At 41.1% G+C, this 21,627-nt stretch overlaps 1 protein-coding gene across 1 annotated transcript in view; it reads left to right on the top strand.

Moving 5' to 3' along the window:
- The window catches only part of GLI3 (GLI family zinc finger 3), a 203,816-nt gene that overhangs the window by 176,772 nt on the left and 5,417 nt on the right, over positions 1-21,627 (top strand). The window contains exons 11-14 of the mRNA XM_054273943.1: positions 13,569-13,718; positions 14,328-14,492; positions 17,287-17,577; positions 20,775-21,102. Of these exons, the coding sequence (XP_054129918.1) occupies positions 13,569-13,718; positions 14,328-14,492; positions 17,287-17,577; positions 20,775-21,102 (934 nt within the window). The remainder of the gene's footprint in view (positions 1-13,568; positions 13,719-14,327; positions 14,493-17,286; positions 17,578-20,774; positions 21,103-21,627) is intronic.

Genomic DNA, 21,627 nt, shown 5'->3' on the forward strand with positions numbered 1-21,627 from the left:
TCAAGTGTGACTAACTTTTAAAATGGGACAAAGACCTTTGCTAGCCCTGAATTTGCTAGGATGCGGCGGGGATGATTAAGCCTAGCATGGATGCAAAAGGGAAATTCTAAGTGGACGTCCAGTGGAAAAACCCAAGGGAGGTCTTGGAGCAGCAATAAACTGCTGCATGTGCTGAAGCTTGTTAGACATGCTTCTTGGAGGTGTTAGGAGGAAGAGCCCCAGTTACTTCCTCCAGTCCAGTTGTGATGTCGTGGCTTTAAGACGCTGCTGCTGTTGTCAGCTACTGAAGCTGGATTAATTCTACCAGGATCTCCTCTGTGATTAAATATATCTTAAAGCATATTTCGCCTGTAAAGATTTTGGCATTGCTTATCACTGCCAGCATTTTTTATTTTAGTTTCTGTGAAAAGTGTTTTTAAGTCACTATATTTTCAGGTTTTGTAGAGGTTTTTAGTGCCATTCATTGCTAAACATGGATCAGGCATTATCTATAATCTGAACTGCAGCTTTCATAGTTTATGTAAAAGGAGACACTAAGTGCATTTATTGAAAAAAATGCTGTTATTCAATAGTGTCTTTCTGCAGACAAAGCATTGGTATTTTAATCATATGAACAATTTGTATGTGTCCATGTAGTAAGCACAAGGGCTCTCTTTACAAAAAATTAGAAAGAATTACTGATTGATTTACTCAGGAAGATCCTGATGAGGAATATATTTTCTTTCATTTTAAGTGGGTCAGTATTAGCTGTGCTGTAATTACTAATAAAGTTCTGAAAGTAGAAGAAAGTGCATGATTTTATAAAATCTGGTCCAGGGTTAAACCAAAGGAGATGCATGTTTCTCAGCAAGTCCTATATACATGCTTATTGCTAGTGCCCATATACTTAATGGACCTTGAAAAGCAGATCCATTTAAATATCTGGCATTTACCTTGCTATTTACTCCCTTTAGGAAGAAAGATTTTCAGTAGAAGAGGCAGTGACTTAACTTTTTCATAAAGTATCAAATATTTTATTAGTCTTTCTGCATAGATAGATGACCCATTGTACCACTACTGGAGCTTGGAAGAATTCAAAATCTTGTAAAAATGGTACTTTTTAGCTTTTCCTTATTTTCCTCTTGCTATAGCCTTTCATAGATTTCTAAGTTGGTTCGTGGGATTAAGCAGTTTGTCTCTGCTAATATAAAATTGTATAAAGCTGCTGTAATATATAGTTACATTTTAATTCAAAGAGCCTGTTGATTCTAAACTAGCTCCAGTATATTTCCAAACACGTGCACTGAAAGGCAGTGTAAATTTTGACAGATTGTTGTCATTAAAGCTTTACAATCTTTATAAAACAGCTCTGTCTTTATACGTTCATTTGGTGCACCAGTTGTTGGGATATTTTGCTGGGTACTTTCTTTCTTCCATTTTTTTTTTCTTCTCTAGACATCTTTACTCTTAAGCCTTTATTTCTTGGCTCCACTACTCTGATCTGTGCTGTGGAATGTAAAGATTAGGAACCTCTTCCAATTTTATTTAATTGTGAACATGGCCTGTGTTAAAGGAGAATATTATTACTTTTAGCATGGTTTGAACCCACAGCTCAATAACTAACTATAGGAGTTGCTAAAGCCCCACTTCTGCAGAGAGTTCAGTGTGTTGGACCCAGTTGAATTTAATGGGCTCCAGGCTGCCATAAGAGCTCATGTCAGCAGAGCAGCTCACTGAACCAGGATCTGTGCAGCTTGGCCAGGAGCAATGGCTGGAATTTATCAAAGCCAAACAATATGGGGGGAGAATAGTTAATTTCAGGTTTAATATATACAGCAGGTCTGATTTCCATTGAAGTCAAATGAGTTATGGTGGCAGGAAGGAGGCCGATAGTTTTTTGTCTTCTGCAGAAATGTGGGAAAACATCCAAAGTATTTAGTTCTGCCTTGTGTGTGCTGGTGTGCTTCTGTCAAAAGCAGGAACGGTGTTTTCATTCTTCATACTATTTGCAAATAAGATGAAATACCTTATTGTAATCCCTCTTTATGATTACTTCCTTCTCATGTGTGCTGGCAGGAGTCCTCTGTGGTCTGTCTTTGCCAGAGAGAAAAATCCAGAAATAGAATATATGCTTTTAAGTGTGTGATACTAACATCTGTAGCAGTGCTAAGTGTTGAGCTGTTCAAGTTTTTCAATTTTTTTTTTTTAAGGTAAATCCTGTATGTTTTTGTTAAAGATTGTACACAGCTGTACGTGAGTTCAGATTTGTAAAGAAGAGTAAGCCATTGCTCACCTTGGGTACTGCCTGTGAGGGAGATTTTTAACATGGTTTTCTTGAAATTCTCCAGCAGTTGCGTGTCAAATCAATTTTTATCCTTAAATGCAAAGATCATGAAGCAGAAAATTTTGAAGTTGAGCCTCAGGTGGTTTTCTCTTCTTCCATATTCAGCCACTCCTAGAAGGTATCATTTTCTAGGCAGCATTCACTGGCAGTCTTAGAACCAGTGAAGCAGATGTTTGGCCAGTCTTTACCCTCTTCCCCGTCCAACTGCAGGAAAACTTCTCCCTTGTTTGTGCACTACTGCTTTGGCTAATTGAGAGAGGAATGTCTAATGGATCTGAGGGGAATATGGAGCTTTGCAATGTGAATTTCCTCTCCTGTGAGCTTATGACTTGAACAGACATTGCACCTCCTTAAATCATGCTGTAGAGCTGCTTCCTGAAGGCAGGAGCCCTTCCTGCAGCTCAAGCTGTACAATTCCTGCCTGTAGCCACCTCTCAGAAAGCCTTTGGAGAGAGCTTGGATGCATGTGTGATGGAGAAGAATGAGAGGAAAGCAGGCAGAACAGGCTGAAGATCATCAGTGCAGGGCTAGGGTATAAGATTTGGGAGAAGACCACCTTTATTTGCTCTTACACCGTTAAAATCAACATCACAGTTTCATTATATAGTCAGCAGTGGGTCTTAAACCTTTCCGCACATGGCTTTTGTCAAATTTCTTCTTCCATCCTGGTCTGTCAAGCCAAGTTTGAATTCTCTATCACTGGTACACACTTCACCTGTCTTTTATATCCCTGTCCTTTTCTCCTTGGTAGTCTGTTTTGGGGCTCTTGTTAGACTGCCAAATTACCCTATATTTTATCATATGACCTTTACATAGAAGGTGTAATATATAGGTGTAATTGGGAGACCTAAACGTGAAGAGCATTAAAAAAAACATATATATATATATATATATATATATATATATATATATACACACACATATAAGATAATTTTTGTAAAAGTGAATTCTGTGCATTGCTGAAGTCTTGGTGAAACTCAAAGTTATAATGGAGTTCTTCCTGTGATGTTGCCTTTTAAAAAGGAAAAACTGTACAGCAAAAGGCTTTTGTGCAGTTAGCACAGCAGTTCAGATGCTCAGAGCAGCTCTCAGCCTGTGTGTTCCAACACACACAGTCTGCACCAGGAAAGATCCTGAAGCAGATGGAAGTTGGAGGGGAGTTTGCCAGCACCCTTGCAGTGGTGTGGAGCATGTAACACCACCTGCAGGAGCTGTGCAGGGAGGGCAGCCAGGGGAGCTGGGAGGCACTGCAGACAGCAAGGCAGGTAGGAGAAAGTGCTGGGAGAAACACCAGGAGTGCTCAGCTTGAAGCTGGCCCATTTTACTCTTCCAGGAGCACTGCAGCGGCACTTCTGCCCTTCAGGCTCCTTCATCTCAGTGCTCCAAGAATTTGTCATCCTCATGTAACCCTTTTGCATCTTTCCCTGCTTCAATAGTTCTCAGGAGAGCAGGGCTCCTCCTTGGAGAGCAGAGATTTAACCAAAACACCTCTGTTTGAGAACAATTGACTTGAGCATTTGGCTTGTGGTTTCCACTATCAGTTCCTTCTGCAGCCTCCTCATGGAAATGCAATTAGCCTGTCCTGGGGCAAGTGGTTAAAGAGAGAAGTGGACCCTTTTTGTTGAAGAAAAAAAAGAATTAAATAGGGAAGCTGTGATACCTTGCTTGAACTAAGGCAAATGTGATACAAAGCATCAGTGCTGGAGGAGATGGTAAAATCCAGTTATCATGACAGCATGCATTGAAAAACTACTTCTCTACAGCTGGGAAAAAAAAAGGAGTAAAAAAGGCTGGAATTCCTGTACCATACCAGCTTCACCTATTAGTGCCCCAGCTAGAAATACAAGAATGCAAGTTCCAAGGAAAACAAGGCACTTGATTTTTGACTGAGTTATGGACGAACATCAGAGAAGAAACACACCTGAGTCATCAAAACACTTTTCCTACCACTGTAAAACTGGAATGATTAATGTCCACAACAGCTATGCTGATGTCCTGGCAGAATCTCATTTCTTAGGTGTTCAGGTTTAGCAAATAAAGATGTGATTTCTGCCCATTGCTTTACAGCTGCATGCTCTAACACAGGAAATCAAGGGAGAGCTGTAAAACATTGCCCTTGATAGGAGTGCATTTTGCTGCTAACAGACTTAACTGTGCTGCATATGTGAGTATATGTTTATTAAATGAAACAAGAACAAGATGTGATCTTATTGGGAAAGAATCCCTGCAATATCCCAGAAGTTCCATTCACTCCACAGAATATACCAGAGTCTACCAAAAAGCTGTCCAAAACCTGGAAACAGATACAGGCTGAGGGGTTTGGTTCCCAGCCTGACAAGAAAGCTGTGTTTGCCCTGTTGGTATTCTACCACATCCATACTGGATAACTGCTATATCAGAGATTAAAAGAAGGTCATGCTGTATTATGAACCACTGTCTTTATTTTTAGGATTAGATAACTTTTCTCTTTTTTTCCCCCCACCGATTCCCTTTATATCCTAAGGGCAGATCCTTTCTCTTGGGTCAGGAATGTAATAAGGCAGGTTTTCCTCTCTCCAGGATATTGTGTCTGTCTCACTGTGTTTAAATTGCCACAGAAAGCTCTTCTGAGCAAAATACAGTATTTTCTTTGTACAAGAGCCAATGATTGACGTATCCATGGGGACTTCTCTGTCTTTAGCATTTAAACATACAAGTTGGATATGTTTAACCTATTGATAGGCAACGAAGACAACTACAGGATTTACTGCACGAGAACAAAAGGAGAAGCAGAAAGAAAATACCTTTTCTTTTCTTTACCTGGGGGATTTAGAAATTTTATTGTTGTTGTTAGAACAGAGAGATAAAAAAATAATCAGACCTATATTTTCAGCTGAAGGAGGGGGCTGAAAAGCAAACAGTCCTGGTGAGCTGTGTCCTTTGAATTAGCATATTCCTGTTTATTAGTAATATAGTTTCACATTTAGAGAAAAGACTTATCCAATCCCATATGTAAAAAGTTACTTGATTCACCATGGCTTGCTTAGACATCATTTGAGGCAAAAGGATGATTCCTGCTCAAGAGTACAGTGAACTCCACAAAATGCCAAAGTTCAATATTAGTTTGATTGCTCTTGGCCTTTGTGCACTCCTTGCATCTGAACTTGTATGCCTCATGAAACAGGGACAGTCTCTGCCCATGTGTTACACTGAACCCCAGATCTTAACTGAATTTTTACATATGACTTTAAATCCAGTCTTCTCCCAGTGGCAGCTGTGCTGGTCCAAGAAAACTGTTGACCCCAGTTGTTTGTTGCAACATCTCTGAGGTTCCTTTCAGTCTTTTCACCATTTATTTGGGAATGCTCCCTCAGACACTGGAGCCCTCCTTTCTTACTGTTTCCATCCTCTCTTCCAGCCATTGGTTTCCATGCTGCCCTTCTCCTGTGCCTGTCATCCCTGTCCTTCTACATACACAGGTTATCTCAAGTTATAAATCATCATAATTTTTCAGTTGACTTAGGGCTTCTAATTTTGATTCCTCCCTTTCTTCATTGACTGCTGTTGCCAGTTCTCAAGGGACAGAAATGGGTATCCAGAACAGCACAGTAATAAATGAGCTTCAAGCATGAATTCAGCTGGAGTGCTGACTGGAGTCTCTTTTTTGTTCTTATAGTTAAGTATTAACAATCATGGACACAGAGTTCAAATATTAAGTTTGTAAAATAGGTAAGTTACATTTTCCACATGCTTCACTCCTTTTTGAACTAGCCAGTTTTTTAACTGAAACTAACTTTATGTAGTAAATATTTTTTTCTTAATGAGTAGAACATTTTTAGTCACACTGGAGTTACAAATATTTGCAGTATATATATTTAATTTTGGAATGCTTTTATCTTGGTCTTGGCTGGGATAGAGTTAATTTTTTCCCTAATAGCTAGTACATTCTATATTTTGGATTCAGTATGAGAGTAAGATTGATAACATACAGATGTTTTAGTTGTTGCTGAGCAGTGCTTCTATAAACCAAGGACTTTTCAGTTTCCCATGCTCTGCCAGGGAACAGGTGCACAAGAAGCTGAGAGCATATACAGCTGGGAACAGCTGACCCAGACTGACCAAAGGGATATTCCATAACACAGAACATTATAGGATAGGATATAAACCAGGGGAAGTTGGCTGGGATGACCAATTGCTGCTCAGGGTGTGCTGGGCATCAGTGAGCAGGTGGTGACCCAGGGTATTGTGCATTGCTTTTTTCTATTGGCTGTTATTCATGTCCCTGTTCTTATCTCCCTTTTTATCATTGTCATTATTAGTGCTATTATAGTTTTTATTTTGGATTTTAAGCCATTCTTATCTCAACCCATGGATTTTACCTTTTTCCAATTCACCCCATCCTTGCTGGCAGGGGCTGGTGGGAGTGAACCTGGTAGGTAGTTTTTGGCTAGTGTTGAACCCCTACAACCATTAAAAAAGCCACAGTCCTCTCACATGTCACCCAAAAATATCTGATTATGAATTGTGGCATGCCACTACTCTTCATTTAAGTTTGCAATCATGACCATATCTATGGGAAGCAAGGGGCTTCATTTGTTAATAGTGGAAAATGTTAAAAATTAAGTATAGAGATTGAGTGACAAGATCAAATACTGAGGTGAGGAGTGCAGTGCACAGGCTATTAAGTGTGTTCATTATACACTGAGGAAATTGCTGTGCAGTGCTTTTAAGATCCAGATGATCTTAACTGTGTGTATTCCATTTTAGTAAAGGTGTCAAGACTGTGGAGGCACTGAACTGTTTGGGCCAGATCAGCAAATTGTATAAATTGTCATGTTGCTAATCAGCATTAGCAGAGATCTGTCACAACAGCATTTCTTAAATCTTCCATAAAGTATGAAAGACAGCATCAGGAACTGTAATAGAATAACAATAAGTGCATCCAAAGGAAAGGAAGCCGGATTGGAGATAGTTGACTGAGCTTCTCCACAGGCATGTGCCTATTTGGAAGTGCAGAATTCTTCATCTATAGCCACAGTGTCCACTTGGCTTTAGGATCTGCAACCAGTTTAAGTGTTTATGCCACCATAAGGGCTTAAAGCAGCTTAAGTGCTTCTTCCATCTCTGGAACTAAAAATGGCTTAAGTACTTACACCACCCTAAGGACATGGGGTCAAAAGTATATTCTCAGCTTGAGCAGCAAGGAGCAGACATTGGTCTCTTGAAGCTGTTTGGCCTGGTTGTGCCTGCAAAATCTTTAGTAGGAAAAGGACAGACAGGATCTATACCTATTTTCCATCAGATAAGAGGAAATTAAAATGAGTGCATTGTTTTAACAGAGAGTCACAGAGGTTAGAGAGAGTCTCGATTGCAGTGATTGGAATGTGTCTGAGAAGTCTGCTGAGGATTTCACTCCATGGAAATGCATTTTTTCCTCCTCACAAGGAGATTTCTATTGTCACAGGAGATTTCCTGGCTCACCAGGACCTCCTTTCTATCCTGACTTTTTTACAATGCCTTTGTCTGTTCATCTTGCTGTGGATCATGGAGGCAACCTTTATCAAGATGTTAATGAGATGGTAGGGAGGCCAGTCTGATGTCATCTCTCAGTTGCCTGACTACCTAACATGGTAACCAGGAGCAGTGATGAGTCGCATATTGCATCCCTGGGGAGCAGGCAAGACTGGGGGCTTGCTGAAGTGGTGCCCTGTCACTGTTCTGAACACTGACATTCTTTTTTGCAGTCACTCAGCTATCTCAGGAAGCTGTGTAGGTCAAGAACCTCAGAAGTATGACACCACTCATGAACAAGTAGACTACTTTTAGTGGGAATCAGAGATCTAAAAACTTCTATGAATGTGGCCTTTAGCTTTCCCGGGCCTTAAGTCTCTGCCTCACCTGTGGCCATAGTAGAAGATATTTTTGCTGAGGTTTGTTGTTAGGAGAGGTACATTCACAAGCTATGAGGTACTCAGAGTTTTGGTAATAGTCTCAAGTCTAAAGTGAATGTGAGGTCTGTACTTGCACCTAAGTGGTGACAGGGAAGTTTGAATTCTGTTGCACCACCTTTGGTGAGCCCTGGTGTACTTTACACGATTCTGGTCAAGAAGGTGGAAGTTGTGCTAGAGCAGGTGAAGAGGCTGAGAGAGCAACTGATGGACTAATACAGTCCTCAAAGTGGCAATGGGGAATCTGGGAACAAAGTGACAAATGGGACTCGGAATTCCTCACCTCAAGCCAAAGCAGGTTAAGGGGGGAATGAGGACTTGGTCATTGAAGAGAAGACCAGAAGGAACTAATTTATTTAATCCAGCAATTGAAGACAGAGAGGGCAGTGCTGTCTGCCAGTTAGTTAGGGTGGGGAAGGGAATGAACTAAACACTGCAGGGAAGCAGAGCTGTTTAAGCTAAAGAATAGTGTTGGCACGAGAACAAATGAATATAAATTGGCTGTGAATAAATCGAAGCTAGAAATTAGTTGCTAACCAGCAGAAGAGTGACTTCTTAGAAGCGCCTTCCATTGGGACCAGAGGGAGCTGATCACCAAGGTACTTAGAAGCTGAAGCTCTGTTTGTGACCAGGATTATGTGCAGTGGGACTTGCCATAACGAGGGGATGGGCCTGATGACCAGAAACCTGTTTCTAACTGTATGTGGGCTTAAGGACAAATCTACATTCCCTATGCAAAACACAGAAATAAAAGTGTTCCCTGCAGGCCATGCAGGTCAGGGACAGCTAATCCCCTTCCAAACCAGCTTCAGAGCTTTCCAGTCTGGTACTGCCAGACACAGCCTCTGCCCCATGTCCTCTGTGGGCTCCACAGCCCTCTTGTGCAGCTGCAGGACAAGCTGTGTTTAGTACTGCGATGCCTCTTCACCTTTCACTCTTTGTCCCCTATGCATCAAATGCAGCAGCTCTGCTGGTTTGAGGGACTTTTTGTGGCAGTACAGTACAGGGGGAGATTTGTGCTGGAAGATGGATTAAATGCTGCCTCTGCTTAATGTCAGTGATAACATCTGGTGAGAAGTTATTTAGCACCTCCTTTTTAATTTTTTAAAATACAGAGAAAGAACTGCAAGAAGATAAAAGTCTGAGATTGTCATTGTATAACTGAAATTAAACCTAATTTTGGCAATTTAACTCGGCCACTAACTTAGCACATTATACTAATACAGCATGGTCTCTTCCCAGTTTCTTCCTACACTCTAGGGTAGCAAGTCTAGGTTAGAAAACAGAAATGTGAGATTCTCCCAGAATATTCGCTCTTGCCACCAAATAGAACTTTGCTTTCAGATGCAATCTCAGTTGCAGTGACATTTTTTCCTGATGTTCCTAAGTTTTTCCACTGGTATGGAGAGGCCTTTCCTCCTGCTGTTTGACTGCTGTGAGAGCACATTTGGCCTTTGTTTATGTATTGAATAGCTAACGGGTACCATGCAGGCAGCTAGGATGTGTGCAGATTCTCCTTTCTTCTAAAAACCCTCTTGGAGGAGGAAAATGGAACACCGAGGTTATTGCAGATCCTACCTCCAGTGTCACCTCATCTGCTACAATATTGAGTAACAGGTACAAGTTGGTGTGGATTATGAGAACATGCGTGATTTAACGCGTTCCCTTTTCAATAGTATTTCTTACCATGCAAGCATTTATGCTTCCAGGATACTGTGGATTGAATTTCCCATTACCTCTGGTTTTTGAGATTGGCCAATAGAGATGACAGGCAAACTTCAGCTTTGATTTCAATTAATCTGGTGGGGTTTTATGCTCTGGAATTGAAATCCATCTCAGAGCTTCCTCCTTCAAAGGCAGGTCATTCTGAGACCAGAATCACTATTTAGGTCAGCTCCCTCTGTTCATTTTAGGGTATTTTGGAACTGGATGATAATAACAATATTTTTGAAAGAATAGAAAATGAGCCAGGACAAACAGAGGTTTGGTAATAAGCATTGAAGTAGCATGAAAGTGACTGGTATTCTGCAAATGACCCCTGTTCAGCAGCTTTTTCGAGCTCTGTGCAATGGGAGATAGCTTGTAGAATTCCAGCTTTTAATAGGGGTTTTTTTTTTCAGGTCAGAAATTCTTAATAGTACAGAGCTGATGCTTCAGAGCCTTATGCTAGCAAACCTGACACTAGGGAGTAATATCATTGGCTTTCATGCGCCTATTTACTGTAATAAGGATTACGGACATAAGTAAAACTTGCAGGTTTGGGCCCACAAAATTAAAAGAAAAGCCTTTTCACACCCTGAAACTGCATCAAAATTCAATTTCACCAGGAAAAAAAAATCCTTCTGATCTAGTCCCTGGAATGTGACATTTCATGGGTGTAATAAGGTTACAAACAGATTATAAATTGAAACCCTATAATTCCTTATTGTACTGTACCAAAGCTTCTGCTTTGCATAATACTCTTATTCCTGACTGTTCTTTGTTTTACAAGCTCAAAACTGCTCATTTCCTCTCATAATAGAGACCAGGGAGCCAAAAACACCGTGTAAAATCCAAAGGTAATTATCTGAGTCAAAGAAACTGAATGCCAGAGTTCACAAACTTCTGAACTTTTCTAAATGATGTTGTTTGCACAGTGAGACCTCCCTCCTCTTTAAACATGTCACAAAAATTACACATTCTTTCTGCCAAACGATAATGGTAAAAAAATCCCAGTGTAGATTTAGTTCATGGTTTGCATTTGTGTAGTTCTACCTATATGTCCATAGCAGATGACTGATGAGTTTTCTCATCATAACTTGAGCAAGTGAGGGTGTTCGAATCTCAGGATGACAAACACTGTGAATCTCCTTACCTGAGAGCACTGCTGGTGCTGATTTTCTAGCAAGTGTCTTCCTCCAGACCAGCCTTTTGAGTATTTGAACATATTTGTAGGTCTGCTAAAATATGATCCCTCTGCAATAAGCAATTAAGCAGCTCACCTGTGAACCAAATAAATTACTCAGATTAGCAGATCACAGGCTCATTTATTGCAGGCTTTCCCTAAAGGTGAGGATCCTCAGAGGTATTGAATGAGAATGAGCTGGATTTGCAGATGAGCTCTCAGGGGCCACTTGCAGCATCAGAGCAATGAGGGAAAAGAGCACAAAGAGGGGTTTGATTGTAGGAAGATCGGAGAGTCTGGGAAAGGATTGATAGGAGAGCAGGGCAAATGTGTATGGAGGGCCACAGTTGTGAGAGACCAGAGGATGATCACAAGACATTTGACAGGTAAGCCAGCGATGGAGAGAGGCAAATGATCATCACCACTCTGGGCAAGCTTTGTCAGCTGCTGCAGTGAGCCTGGGCTGGGGAGGGAGTGAGGAAAGGACTTTTAGGCCCATGAGAAAGGTCAGTTTTAGAGAATTCTCATGCTGCTAAAGGTTAGAGGTCTAGAGCGCAGGGAGCAAGCTGGTTTTCAGGGACAAAGAGAAAAAACTGTCCTATGGAGACATTCTCTGAAAGGGCCTCCATGGTGCCTGAGTGTCCACACAGCAGTAAGTAAAAGGAGGTGCTGTGGTGAAGTGATTGATCCAGCCTTGAGGTTTTTGTATCAAATGGAAAGCCTGTGTCACACACTCAAGTCTCATCCCCCTCGTGGCTGTGTAGGTTTAACCACATAACACACAGTCTGTAATGTTTACAGAGAGATTTGGCCATGGATTATTTGAATGCATGTAATTTTGTCCCTTTACTTCTTTCTCTTTCAAGAAATAGCACACATTGCCCTCATTGAACTCTTTTGATGCCATTTCAAAGCTCAGGGCATGTGTATGTTTCTGGAACAGGTGCGTGTACTGTGAATACAGATCTGCACTAGGAACATTAACTCTTGCAGATTACAAGTTGTATGTTGCCCAGCACCTCTGCTCTGTTCATGCATCCTGAGCCCCATAACAACTTTTAAGAAATGGCGATAAAGTTTCAGAAAAAAAGCTGTCATCTTTTACAGGTAATGGATGTCTGTTGTCCATGGCAATGGTGCATAATTTTGAACATACGTGATTTTATGTGGCTTTCTGACTGATTTCAAGACTTCAGAAAAGATTGGGATTATCTTCTTTGTGTTCCAGTATGAGCTCCTGAGTTTCTATATGGCTGGCATTTTATTTAGGCCCATTATGGAACAGATACAGATTTCATCCCTGTGCTGTGATCAAATAAAAACTGGAAAGATTTTTTGGTGGTACCTTAGTGGGAATAATGTCATTCGCTGGGTAAGGCAGCCATCTAGTGGCACAATAACAGAAGTTCGGCAGTGTGGAATGATTTCTCCAAGAGAGTCTGGGAGGATGAGTTGGGTAGCTCCTAGTGGAAAAAAGACTCTCTAAGTCCAGGTGTAGTTATCTCTTCTTTTGTTTTCTAAAGCCGTGCAAAAAAAATTCAAACAGTTAAACTTTTTAAAAAAATCAAACCAATTTTGAGGTTGTTCCTGTTTCACCTGCCTGTTTCCACTCAAACACAGAGAGAATTAAATCCATTTTTAAATGCTTTTCTGGACTAGATCTTAGTGAAAGAAACAGAGCAAGCTAATTTTGTGGACAAGTACAAGGTACACAGCTCTGTTTTGCTTCTGGGTGCACTCATGTGGATGACACTGACCACAGAAGGGCATGCCTGTGAGTCAGCAGGGCTGGGGCAGCTGTCACTCCCACACACATTCAGACAGAGCCAGACTAAGCAATGGCAAACTGGCTTGATGTATGCTGCTGTACTCAGAGTTCATATTCACAGTGTATAGGGGTTTATTTCTCCACCATGACCTCTGCATTTACTGAACCAAATACATTTACTGAGGAAAATATGGGTAACAGGGAGTGAGTTAAAATTTGGGGTGGAAACTTGGTTTAGCAGTTCTGTTGATTTTTCAGGTTGGAGGATATGTTTCTCAAGGCCTGATTTTGTAAACCTTGCTTATGTTGAACAGCACTTAAGTAATGTTTCCCTGCTCTTTAAAAGCAGTACCCAATGTGAATCACACAAGTGGAGCTGTGCATGACATTATCCAGGATCCATTTGTCAGCTTGTATCCCTTAGGCATGATCCAAAGCCCTTTGATCTCAGTAGAAAAAAAAAATCATTGGCCTTTGTGGACTTCCAGTAGGATCTATAACCTGAACCCTGTGGTCACTTGGATGTGCAGATGATCTTATTCTTTTGGTACTGCAAGGACCTGGTTCACACCTGAATCTCTGGTGTTCTTCCAATGCAAAATTACAGTAAGGCTGCAGCTGATGTTGTATTTCTGTTAAGCTGTGACCTCTTTTCTGCCTGAACAGCATATCAACAATGACCACATACATGGTGAGAAGAAAGAGTTTGTGTGCCGATGGCTGGACTGTTCCCGGGAGCAGAAACCTTTCAAAGCCCAATATATGCTGGTGGTCCACATGAGGAGACATACAGGGGAAAAGCCACACAAATGCACTGTAAGTAAAGGGGCCTGAGCTGAGGGAAGCAGGGGCTGTGCAGAGAACAAACAGAGCAGGACAAGTGCTGCATTCCCTGAGCTCGTCTGTCAGACTCTTGTGGAGAAGAGATTGCCATGTCTGCTTTGTTATCCAGCACAACCAGATGACAAAAGCTTTAGGAGAGGGGATTCCCTGGATGATTTGGCCCACTTCCTCAAGTTTAAAGTGCAAAGAAGCCCCAAAAGGCATTATTAAACATGGCTCAGTTTGCTTAATTATTTAAAGGCATTGTCTTTTACAGAGCTTGGTATTACTGCTGGCCACCAGCTCCTGATGGCTTTGCAATGGATTTCAGTCTTAGCTGAGGTACAAAAATACTGTGCTCTCCTGTAAGAGAAGATTTACATAATGCTGAAAGCATTTTTACTTGAGCTGTGGCAGAGTTTGCTTGGGTAAAATTAAAACCCTCCAAATCAAAACTACATGGGACAAAGTTATGAAGGCCTGGAAAATTTCTAAACTTTTATAAGTCCACTTTTGCTGTTTCCAAGCAAATCTTTGCAAGTCCAAGCAAATCTTTGCAAGTCCAAAGATTAAAGCTAAACCAGATTTATGTCTTGTCTGCAGTTTGAAGGTTGTACAAAGGCCTACTCCAGACTAGAAAACTTGAAAACGCACTTGAGATCTCACACTGGAGAGAAACCGTATGTGTGCGAACATGAAGGCTGCAACAAAGCTTTCTCCAACGCATCTGACAGGGCCAAGCACCAAAACAGGACTCATTCCAATGAGGTAAGTAAGCACAGCTTCAAAAGATTAATACAATTCATTGTTGAACAGACTTACAGTGTGGTCATAGCAATCCATTACAGAGGACAGGCACAGCAACCCTCAGCAACCTGAAAGGAATGTAAGTTCTGGATGCTTCTTAGCAGCACAGTATGTCATACAGACCTGGCATTTTATTACATGTAAGAGAGTTTTGAAGGAGGGAGTCTAATGGAAGCACATGCATTAACCAGGGACAGATCCTGTTTTCCTTGTAAAGCTGGGATCATCTTTCCCTCTGGAGCTGTAAGGACTCATTGGGTGCCTGGACCCATCCCCATGTCTGTGTTGGCACTGGGCATGTGCTGGGATGCAGCTTCCCCAGCTTACTTGGGGTGCTGCAGACAGCCACAGTGTCCACATTTGAAATCATGGGTTGCCATTTAAGTTCTGAGTTATGCCTTTTCCTTCTTCTCTGGCCTCTTTCAGTCTTTCTTTTCCTCCTGAACAGACCTCATGGACTGCAGAGGAAATGCAACCTTTCTCAAGGAAACCAGCTGTGGCAGTCACAGCTGTTTCCAAACTCTCAGCGTAACATCTCATTATTACTGTTTACTGTTACTGCTGCCTCCTTTTTCAGGAATCACACCATCTTCTTGCATTGTCCATGTTTTATTGCCCCATTTCAAGTTGCACAGAGAGTCACATTATCTCAATCTCACATCTCAGAGTCCACTGTCTCCTCCTTGACATGTCCCTGTACTCCTTCACCTCTAGCCTAAACCTGGGAGTACTGGAAGGGCAGGACATACCATAGCAGCTATATCTATTTCCACACAGCTGTATCTTTAGCTGGCTGTCAGGTCTGTCAGGTCTGCACACAGGCAGATCTCCAGGGAGCATTCATCCTCTTCCAGTGCCAGCCCTGCAGCATCTCTTCAGTCACAAAGGAAGCAGAGGGCATTGCACATCTCTGAGTTTCCTCATCCCTGCCGTGTGTGTTTTCAGCAGCCCAACTAATAATGGCACTGAAGCCCTGCAGTGATTTCGTGAATGGTCAAGGTAGAAGGAAGTTCACCAAGTCTTGCCAATAACTGCCTGAGCTTTCTTTTTTCATTCACTGAACCAATCTGTGTGCTGCCTGGTTGGTGAGATAGACCTTCACACTTAGTGGTGTGACCTGTCCCTGTGTTAATTTTGTATCTAACAGTAAGCCAGCCAAATTTTATGCTGCACATGATTTCTCATAGGTGCAGCCACAGGGGCAAATGAAACATTTCCTTCACCATTACTTGACACCAAAACAGGCTAATCTTTTAAGGCAGCATATACTGGTGGAGTGATGTGAATGCAATGAAAAGCACAGACCAAATTCAGCATTTGCTTGTCGTGCCATTTTGGCTTTAAGTAGGTAACCTACACAGAGCTTTAAAAGCAGCTGACATATCTTGATGATGGTATGCCTTACTCATGCAGAGGAGAGCTAAGTGACTTGTACTTCTATAGCAACCTGAGGAAACCTGCCTCAGTAGCTCAACATCATGTCTAAATTGCTCATTTTTGCTTCAATTCAAGTAAGTGGGACGGATTTTTCCACTGATGTCAGTGGAAGCAGTCTCAGGCCTTAGACAGCTATGACGAAGCTATATTTGTCAAAGGCTCCACAGTGTGTGTAAGTAGAGTGAGAATCCCTCTGAGAAACTCTGCATGAGGGTCTCTTTCTATTTTTTGAAGGTTAGTATAAAAAAACCCTTTAAAATAGTAGTTTCTTGGAAACAATTCAGTAATGAAAGTGAGTGAACAATACTTTGTTTCCCGAGGCAATTAAAGGATTTAGGAAGTGCTCAGCTCTTCTTTCTAATCCCCTCATAATACAAGAAAAAAGGCTTTGTTAATTTATAAGACAGTAAATTTACTTTATTCTACATTGCTTAGTGAACTATAGAAATCCACAGATAAAGAAAGTGGTTTGTAAAAGTGTGATGCTTTTAGTGAGTGATGCTAGTAGCAGTAATAACAGTACTAGTGCATATATTGCTACAACATGAAAATGTTCATGGCACTGTATCTGATGTTTTGACATCGTACTGGTGATCTGAAGGAGCCAGAAAAAAAATGCTTCCTCACTTTATTCTGCCTGAACAAACGGCCCAGCATCTTTTGAAGGGGGGTGTTTCTCTCAGTGTCTAGTAGTAGGTACTAGGCATACTGGGAATGCTATCAAACTGCTGAGGGCAAGGGACAGGGCTGAAAATTGAAGCAGTCTTCATAAATTGGCATGGCTGAGTTACCTTCTGCTGAGGTAAGTGAAAGCTGTGCCAGTTAGTACCCATGAGGGACTCTGCCCTCAATCATCTGTGCAGCACTAATTGCTACCTTCTGAGCCAAGGGGAACTAATGGTTTCAACTAGGTGCAGTCACAATTTGACAGGACAAGGGGTGATGGCTTTAAGCTGGAAGAGGGTCGATTTAGATTAGTTATAAGGAAGAAACTGGTTAGTGTGAGGGTAATGATGCACTGGTAGAAGTTTCCCAGGGAAACTGTGGATACCTCATCCCTGGAAATGTTCAAGGCCAGGTTTGAATGTGGCTTTGACCAAGGGTTCCCTGCCCATATTGGGAGGGGAGTGGATAATTAGATAATCTTTAAGGTCCCTTCCAACCCAAACCATTCTATGATTCATTTCTAGAGACCATAAATTAGGTAAAAAATTCACTGCGAAAGCATATAACTGTGACAGCAGCTGTGCTCCAAGGAGTTCTTCAGGAGTCCCACATGGAGTAAAACCTGATATGGGTGGGTTTTGTGTCTTGTCAGAAACCATATGTGTGCAAGATCCCGGGCTGCACGAAGCGCTACACAGACCCCAGCTCCCTGCGGAAGCACGTGAAGACCGTGCACGGCCCGGAGGCACACGTCACCAAGAAGCAGCGGGGAGACATCCACCCAAGGCCTCCGCCACCCAGGGACCCAGGCAGCCACTCTCAGACCCGGTCCCCAGGCCATCAGACTCAGGGTGCAGTTGGTGAGCAGAAGGACCTCAGCAACACTACCTCAAAAAGGGAAGAATGCCTCCAAGTGAAAGCCGTCAAGTCAGAAAAACCGATGGTATGCAATACACCGTGCCACTCCCTTTGTCCTCTTCTTCCCACAACCCCTTAATGAAATGCTCAAGTCTGTAAACTCTAGCTCACAAGGTTTGTTTTTCTGAGATCTTCTTCTGTGTTTACATTGTAAAATGTTTTTAAAGCCCAAGAAGCAGCAAATAAAAAGATTACAAATAGTCTATGCAATATAGAATAAGTGCAGTGCTGGCACCTGCCACAGTAATTGTTTCTCTTAAAAAGCTCAATCTTCTGGAATAAGCATAGTATGAGAAAATCAGAGTTTTCACGGAAAAAAAAAAAAAAAGAAGAGTGTTTTCCACTCTTCTGTTTCTAGAAGAAAGACAAATCTGAATCTTGTAGACTGAAAGCCAGAATAAGAAAAAAACCAAACCAAACCACAAGTCCAAATGATTAAATTGATGATATTGATGATGATCATTTTTGGAGAACCTGGGAAAGCAATCAGATTTTAAGGGCTTGAGGCTTTTGGGTCATCTATCAAACTGAAACAGGACAAATTGACTTTCTTAAACAGCAGATGGGCATCTTTTAATAATATCTCTGTTGTGATGTGACCTCTTATGTTTATCTGATACTTACTCAAGTTAACTTAGTCCAAGTTTAACTAAAGCAAGTTGAATTGACAGTCTGCAGGTCTTTTCTGTGGTTTACCTTAACGTATTGCATTAAACTGTTAAAAGGACTGTATTCTATTTTTTGAGATGCTATCTTAAATACACAAGTTCTTTTATTTGCCTGAATTTCATATGCCATCTGCCCTCTTCACAAGGGTTAATTCAAAGGCAACCACTCCATCCTCTTCCCCATCTGGGTCTATGATTCATCTATATTCAGCCCTTGGGGATTACAAATATGAGCCCTCCAAATTCTGCTCAGACTGTTAATCATGCTGCAATTCGAAGTGATTACTCACTGAAGTATGAGTTACTGCTATGTTGTGCCTAAGGCTTATGCTCAAACTGTTCAGTATTAATACTCAATTCAAAACCTTTTAAGAGCTCAGAGTAAACTCTTACTAGAGTCTAAAAGAAGGTCCTCTGCTATCTTTGATGATAACTACCTTATTTACAAAGGAGCAAAATCTCTTTTGCTTTGCTAGGTAAACGTGTAGTGTTATTGAGGCATGTTGAACACAGTTTTAACAGGAAAATTTGTGGAAGAGGGGTACTAATGCCTATAACTTACATAGTATTAAATATTTCTCACTGAAAATTATATTTTAAAAATAATTCTGTGTTTCTTGCTTTTCATTGTATGTATGAATTAAGGTATATTTTCTGGTTTTCAACTAATCCAATGTCTTTTCTGTCTAATGCTCTTAAATGTCTTATTCTAACTTCCTAAGGACAGTGGGTAATAAGGTGAGGGCATTTTAACTTTCCTGCTATTTTTCTTATTGCAACATTATATATGTTTTTATTTTGGTCTTCTGCCTGTTGTTCAGTCATTCCTTTATTTAGTAATGTGCAATCCATCAAGAACATTCCCAGTTGTAATGTGTTGTGAACATTTTGCAACACTTGACATGTGAAAAATCTGGCTTATATTGGTGAAATATCTTCAGAAATGTCTTTGTACTTTCCCCTCTAGATGAAACATCCATTTTTTTTCTGTATTCCACATCTAGAAATGTGTCCTGCATAGCACAGTTCTTATTTCTGTACCCTACCTCACTATGATCTTGACATGTGCTACAAGAACAGGCTTCTGATCACTTCTTCCATATGGCATGGAGCTATTGTCCAGAAGTACAAACTTTCTTCTGTATATTAACTGTTATTTCTATTCTTGTCACCACATCTGCCATGGCCAGGATTTGGAAATGAGCTTGCTCAGTGTGGCCTCATAAATTCTAAGTATCATCATTCAAGTTAGAAATAATAAAAAAGTTATTGAATCTCAAATTTACTCCTTAGGGGCATAGGAAACTACAGTAGTGCCATGAAGCTGTGTCCTCATTCATTGATGTTTAAAGTGAGAGTCGTCTCCGGCACTTCAGAAATTCTAGACAGCATTTTTCAGTAAAATGTACATAAAGATCACAGAGTGGCAGAAAAAAAAAACCCCAAAATAAAACCACATCAGAAACCCTTAAAGTCAAACACTTACATGAAACTGTTCTTGTGAGCAAAATGATACTGCATGCCCCACTGATTTGTGATCACACTGATAGAACCTTACAATGAGATATTTAGTCCAGAGACTTCTGTCTGTCGTCCTCTGTTTTGTCTGTCAGTTTGTTCATTTTCCCATTCTTTTGAAAGAACTTTATAAAAAGTCTGAAAAGTAAACCAAGCCTGTGTTTCCACACAGCAAGAGTTCTGCTAGAGCAGCGGGGAACACTCCCTGTTAAGAAAGAAGATGTTATTGTGGCATGTTTATATCCCTGCAGATTAGCAGTCTGTATTGTCTACTTAAATTCTTGCACTTAAAATCTTAAATTCTGATGAAACAAAGGATTTGATTTAGTATATCATCACCTTCTTGATTCAGGGCAGAGGTGGTATAAGTTAGGTATAAGGGGAGGTATAAGTTAGACCTGAGTGTTCCCAGGGTCACAGGATGCTGATAATATGATACAGTATTTTTTGCACTGATGCTTTGTCCTTGTTTTATTACATGCCAACATTTCAGGCCAACCACTGCTTGTAACAATGAGCCTTAAGCCTGGAAAATGCTTACATTTTTTAGCCACAAGTCTAATTAAAAAAACCCAAATTCCAATGTTGTTGGAGTCTTGTTTGTTTGTTTGTTTGTTTGCAAGCCTAGCAGTGTAAACTAATACTTTGTAACATGGCTGAATTCTGGTTTGGTTTTTTTGAGCTGCAGCTTCAGTTGGGAACAGCACATAAGCAATGTAGGGTATCCATCCATATGTGCTCACAAATGGCTTGAAGTGATAGAAGTAACTCTGGGAATAACTCAGATAAATGTCTTATGAAGATACATTGTATACTATCAGCAACATGTGAAAGGCAATTTTAATCTTGTGTTTTACAATGCCCTCCATTGCAGTTGAAGCCAATATCTAGAAAGCCTCCTTAAGAACAATCACTGTTACCATTTAAGGCTGAACTTCTCTATACCTGTATCTTTGGCTCCACTTAGCACAGACACTGTGGTTAACATTGTTTGCTTAATTCTCACACTCTTTTGTCTCTGACTTCCCTCCAACAGACATCTCAGCCAAGCCCTGGTGGTCAGTCTACATGCAGCAGCGAACAGTCCCCCATCAGCAACTATTCCAACAATGGGATCGAGCTTTCTCTGACCGGTGGTGGTAGTGTAGGAGACCTCAGTGTCATCGATGAAACCCCAATCATGGACTCTACCATTTCCACAGCCACCACAGCACTTGGCTTACAGGCCAGGAGGAACATGACAGGGACCAAATGGATGGAGCAAGTGAAATTAGAAAGGTTGAAACAAGTTAATGGAATGCTTCCAAGACTGAACCCCGTTCCACCTTCCAAAGCCCCAGCCTTGCCGCCTCTCATAGGAAATGGTGAGATACACATAAGAGGAGTGATAACGCTTTTTGTCCGTAATCTTGTTGCTTGCTAGCTCAATCTTGCAACTCTTGCAGGAGCTGCACAGCTCAGGAAACTCAGCAGCTATGAAATGGTTTGTAAATTGATCACTTTCTGTTTATTCCCTCATTGCAAGTTCTTCTACCCACACCCTCTGAGATGTCTGATAGTCCTGTGTGATACAGAACAGGAGCCCGTGAGGGAGCCGTGAATCACATTTTAAATATTCCCTACAGGTAGAGGTTTTGACCCAAGATCACCATAATTCTGTCCTGTTTTGAGACAAGGTAGAAGAAATAAATACCTGTGAGTTTACTGTATGGAAGTCTTTCTGTTGAGCCTTTGCAAGGCAGCCTTTGCAGAGATGTGGTGGACTTCCCTTTAAATAACTTGTTCCTACACATAGAAGAAATCATATGTACAGATCCTACTGCTGCAGAGGGCAGATATTCCTGAATGGGAGCAAGGCGAGGTTGAACTCTGAAGATCCCTGGTTGTTT

Source organism: Melozone crissalis, unplaced genomic scaffold (assembly GCF_028551555.1).
Source record: "Melozone crissalis strain CALT ecotype California unplaced genomic scaffold, PUWL_Pcris_2 ptg000016l_1, whole genome shotgun sequence".
NCBI classification, from domain to species: domain Eukaryota; kingdom Metazoa; phylum Chordata; class Aves; order Passeriformes; family Passerellidae; genus Melozone; species Melozone crissalis.